General features: G+C 40.7%; 1 protein-coding gene across 1 annotated transcript; it reads right to left on the reverse strand.

Annotated features, from left to right (window-relative positions):
* Positions 1-3062: 3062 nt before the first annotated feature.
* On the reverse strand, positions 3063-5037 carry LOC135509965 (gamma-crystallin S-1-like). The gene is made up of 3 exons (XM_064930784.1): positions 5026-5037; positions 4285-4527; positions 3063-3350 (listed from the first exon to the last, which is right to left on the reverse strand). The coding sequence occupies exons 1-3, from the start codon at positions 5035-5037 to the stop codon at positions 3063-3065; spliced, it is 543 nt and encodes a 180-aa protein (XP_064786856.1).

Below are 5037 nucleotides of genomic sequence, written 5' to 3' on the forward strand. Positions count from 1 at the left end.
AGAGGTGTATTGTTGTTGTTGTTTTGTTTGTTTTGTTTTTGTCTTGCTTCAATGCAAATCTCATCAGATTGGGTTTGCTGGTTGGTGGGGATTTCTCCCAAAGGATTAGCCCTAAGGTCACCACTGTGATAGGGGAGTATAAGCCAGTTTGCAAAAATGGTTTCAATAGTGTCTTGTTATTTTCTGACATGTGTCTTAGAAATCTGTATTAATAATATTGGTAGAAGTAATAATTTGTCATACAGTAAATATTTTGTTTGGATTTCCTGAAGCAGAAATGCCATAAACTAAACTGTTATTCTGGTCTGTCCTCTCATCAGGTTATGGTGAAAGGTGACCACAGATGGTATCTAAAAGTAATGGGAAGAGATAATTTGACTGAGAACAGTGTGAACTTCACCCCCTCTACCTCACCCCCTCTAACTGGCTGAAGTAATAGCGATAATGGCATTCATTATGGTCCTTCACTACTTCTACCTGAGACCTGAGTCTGAGCCAGAAACTTGTACACAGCATCCAGTCGAGCATAGAGAGAGACCCCATCCAAACATCTCTCATGCTGCTGGTGTACTGGTAGGTAAATGGACAAGACATAATGGGCCGTAAAAGACAGTGGCGGCTCAGGTGAGAGATTTGTCTGCTTGGGAAATCAGATTATTCCCCAGATATTGGAGACATGATCAAAAGCCATGCACTTTGAACATGTGTGATATTGGGAGGACAAACTGTAAAGCTATCTGAAGAAGAAAATGAAGAAACACCAGAAGAATGAGTGCCGTGAAGGAGGGGTGAGGTCAACCGTGCCCGTAATTGATTTAGTCTTGTCCAAAATTGTTAATTTGGGGTTTCAGATTGATTGTGGAGATCTGCACACTGCGAATTTAAGTCATTTAGTATTGTAATTTAGTATTGTTGGACACTGACACATTTTGTAACTTACTAAATGACTTGAGCAAGTTTTTTGTATGTAGAGCCATTCATGTCTTATGGGTTAGATGGAATGATTTATGTGCAAATGTATTTGTGGCCGTACGCAAAGTACAAAGGAGGCCTGTCTTGGAGACAGACTGTTTCTATAAGGGTGAAATAAGTCCCAAGCCAAAGAGACCAAAGCAGGCTCGGAGTAGTGGCCCAGAAGATGACAATCATAGAAGGAGTCCTGAGCCAAAGGGACCAACTCAGGCCTGGAGTTGCCCGGAAGTCATCGTGAAAGGAGAGTCCTGCTGGGCCCTCGCAATCATGAGGACAATTTGTTCTTATCTAGAGCAGAATTGGTTGCTGACCTGATATCCAAGAAAAGGAATGTTGAGTGTGTGGGTTGAGTTCGATCTTAATGGATCAAATACTTGCCCTGTTGGGTTTGTGGTGGCAGCTATGAGAACCCTTCCAAACAATTAAAAGATCCAAAGACTCTGTTTAAGAGACTACAACCCCCCTGGAATGAGGAGAGATAAGAGGTCTCTAGCTGACCTGCCTCCATGTTCTTTGATGTATTTTTCACTGGGTATGGTGTACATGTGCCCTCAACCAAATTCGTGACATCACTACACATGTAGAGAAAATTGGCAATGCTACTTGAAATGCCCTGGAACAACTGAATGGTGAACAAAAATAATTGTGTATATTGGCTTGGAAAAACAGAGTAAAGAAAACATTACAATACATTCATAACAGATTTCACAACATATGAATTGTGTGCCCTCAGGCCTTTACTCTACTACCACGTATGTATAACACAAAATCCATGTGTACTTGACTATATTTTTGGCAGGTGGGGGTACTCGTGCAATCGTTGGCGATGAAATGTTGTACTTTTGTCACAGATCAATTCTTCAAATATGCCTGATCTCGCCGAATACATTGTCACTGTTGCTAAGAATAATTCCCCACAAACAAAGTGGATGCTTAAAACTTGGTTGGAATCCCTATTTGGAAGTTGGGGATCCCATATTGCCAAATAGGCTGCAGCGTGTGTTTTTTGCTTAGTTTGCCTAATTTTAACATGCTGTGTATGTGTGTGTATATTTGATAAATTCACTGCCGTTAATAGAAGCATAACCTTTATTATGATGATAGTATTACCATAATAAATAAATTGTATAACCCAGAATGAAGGGTTTGAAAGTGTTTATCTCATTAAATTTGTAACGATTATTATCATAGAAGTGATAAAAGTAGGGAATGTGGAAGATAAATGCATAGTCTGGAGACAACCTTGAATTGTACATCTTGTCTCATACAATCATTGGTTCCTGTGGGTGCTTGGTAGAGATATGAGTGGGAGACGGTCATGACCCCCTCCTCAGACCTTTTCTCAGAATGTTCTAAAAGTTAAGATAGGACACGGTACCAGACACATGCAGGAACCAAACCTATGAACCATGCCTATATACAGTAGCTTGTCTGTGTAAACAGTATATAAGAGAACTTAAAGGACTGCCCTGAAAGAGCTCATTTCAGACCGGTACTTTATGCATCTAAGTTTGACTGTGACCTCTCCAGCATTCTGATAATAAAGAATGATTATAATAAAGAATGATTCATTCAAGTTTGACTTTTGAGACCCTGGTGGCTATTCCATGACAAGTGTAACATTGACAAGTTAACAAAGTGATTTTGCCTCAGACACAAATTCATGTGTTTGAATTTAGGAGGTCAGAATATTGTTAAAACACCACAACAATTTAAGCAGGCTTCTCAGTTGTAAGAAGTTGCAACTGTCTTTGCCGCTGCATTAGGGACACAATTAAATATACTGTTCCATCCTACCATCCACTGGTTTATTATTCAATGTGAGCGGAGGGTGTGCATAAATGCACTTCTGTCTGCATAAAACCTTCTAAATGCTCTTTGTACATCTACACCAGGATTCCAAGACACTGCTTTCTTAATTCAGCCCAGTCATATTATTATCCAGTGATACTAATTATTAAAGGACAATCTTCTTATTCCCTGACACCAACCGTATGTTGAGATTGACTCATTTTGTCAACCCCTGTACAGAATTCTACAGGCTTTTAGAGAGATCTAGCCTGGCTGGAGAGAGATCTAGAGACTCTGCTTTATTGGTTGGTTTGCTTCAGCTCTATGACGCGACGCACTGAGCCACTGGTGGAGCTCATGCTGCCCCAGTCGCTGTGCTTGTTGTACTCGCCAGGGCGTAGGAAGTACTGACGACCCCTGTAGTTGGGGTGCTCATGAAGGATCCAGTAGCCCTCCATGACATTGCAGGATGAGATGTCTCTCAGGTGGAAGCGGTCCTGCAGGTTGGGACAGTCATCGCTCAGCTCCATCATCTTGCCCCCAAAGTCTGATCTCTCAAAGATCTTCATCCTGTAGTTTCCATTATACTGCGCAAAGAGAAAATTGATAAACTTTAAAGAACTGAAATAATGGTTTTCTATATTAGACTTTTAGGTCTGAACAGTATGAAGGCACCCTAGGTACACACAATATTGTCATAAAAATTATGTAAGGTGTTCTACTCAATCATGACAGCTGATGTAAATGTATAGTAATCTTGAATCTGAATCTCACAACAATCTGACAGTTACATTTAAGCCTGTATTGATTCAAACAAAATCGTTGTTTTGGTCAATTTCAATTGGCAAGGCATACCTCATACAAACATTCCTAAATAATAGTTTGTATTTGTATTTATTATGGATCCCCATCCCCATGCCAAGGCAGCAGCTACTCTTCCTGGGGTCCAGCAAAATTAAGGCACTTTGGAAAACATTACAATACATTCATAACAGATTTCACAATATATTAATTGTGCACCCTCAGGCCTTCACTCCACTAACCGCATATGTATAACACAGAATCCATGTATACATGTGTGTATAATACATATGTTATTGTGTGTTTTGTATGCATGTGTCTATGTTTGTGTTGCTTCACAGTATTTTGATCTCTTTTTTAAATCTAATTTTACTGCCGGCATGAGTTACTTGATGTAGTCATGTAGTCATGGCTCTATGTAGTACTGTGCGCCTCCCATAGTCTGTTCTGGACTTGGGGACTGTGAAGAGACCTCTGGTGGCATGTCTTGTGGGGTATGCATGGGTGTCCGAGCTGTGTGCCAGTAGTTCAAAACAGACACCTCGGTGCATTCAACATGTCAATACATCCCACAAATACAAGTTTGTGTCAAGTCAATTGCATATGCAGTCATGTCTAACTTGTGTCAGCTGTCATAACAGTTTATGAAGGTATAACAGATTCAAGAGCATTTGTTTGTGCTATGTTGTGTCATGTCAGTCAAGATGAAGTTGTTCTCACAGCAGGGATGATGCGACAGGAGCGGATGCAGTCGTTGAAGCCGGACCAGCGGTGGTGGTCAGGGTACTTCCCCCTTGTCAGCATATACTGGTACCCAGAATAGTTAGACTTCTCATAGGCCACCCAGCACCCACTGTCCACCCGGATGGAGTTACACCGGGAGAAGTGGGAGTGCATGTCAGCGCAGTCACCACTGCACTCATAGTGGCGTCCCTCAAAATTCCTGCCCTCGTAGAAGATGATCTGAACAGAGAGCCTCTAAAGTTAATGGGAATACAGGCAGAAGCACATCTATAGATTTTAATGAAAGCCTCTAAAGTAATGGGAATACAAGCACAAAACATCTCTACATTTTAATCAAACTAGCTTAGAACCTACTTTCTGGGTGAAAACAACTCTTTATTTGGATGTACACATGAAATTGACATTGCAAGTATTTTTGAGAATTGCACAAAGGATAGGAGAACCCCTCAAGTACTATTTTCCTAGCCTGGTCCCAGATCTGTATGTTCTGACACACTAACACCTATTGTCATGGTCATTGTCAATGTCATGCCAAACAACTGCTACAGGAGTTGGGTATACAGCACAATCATATCTGGAAGCAGGCAACAATTTTCCTGGGATCGTACAACAATTAGGATTTCACATAGAACCCTTATGACTAAACCTGAACTTGATTTGCAATAGACTTGACAGTCTGTAATGTTTTTTTTTAGGACAATGATATGTTCTGCTTACCTTACCCATCAT

The sequence above is a fragment of the Oncorhynchus masou genome, chromosome 23, assembly GCF_036934945.1.
Source record: "Oncorhynchus masou masou isolate Uvic2021 chromosome 23, UVic_Omas_1.1, whole genome shotgun sequence".
Lineage (NCBI taxonomy): Eukaryota > Metazoa > Chordata > Actinopteri > Salmoniformes > Salmonidae > Oncorhynchus > Oncorhynchus masou.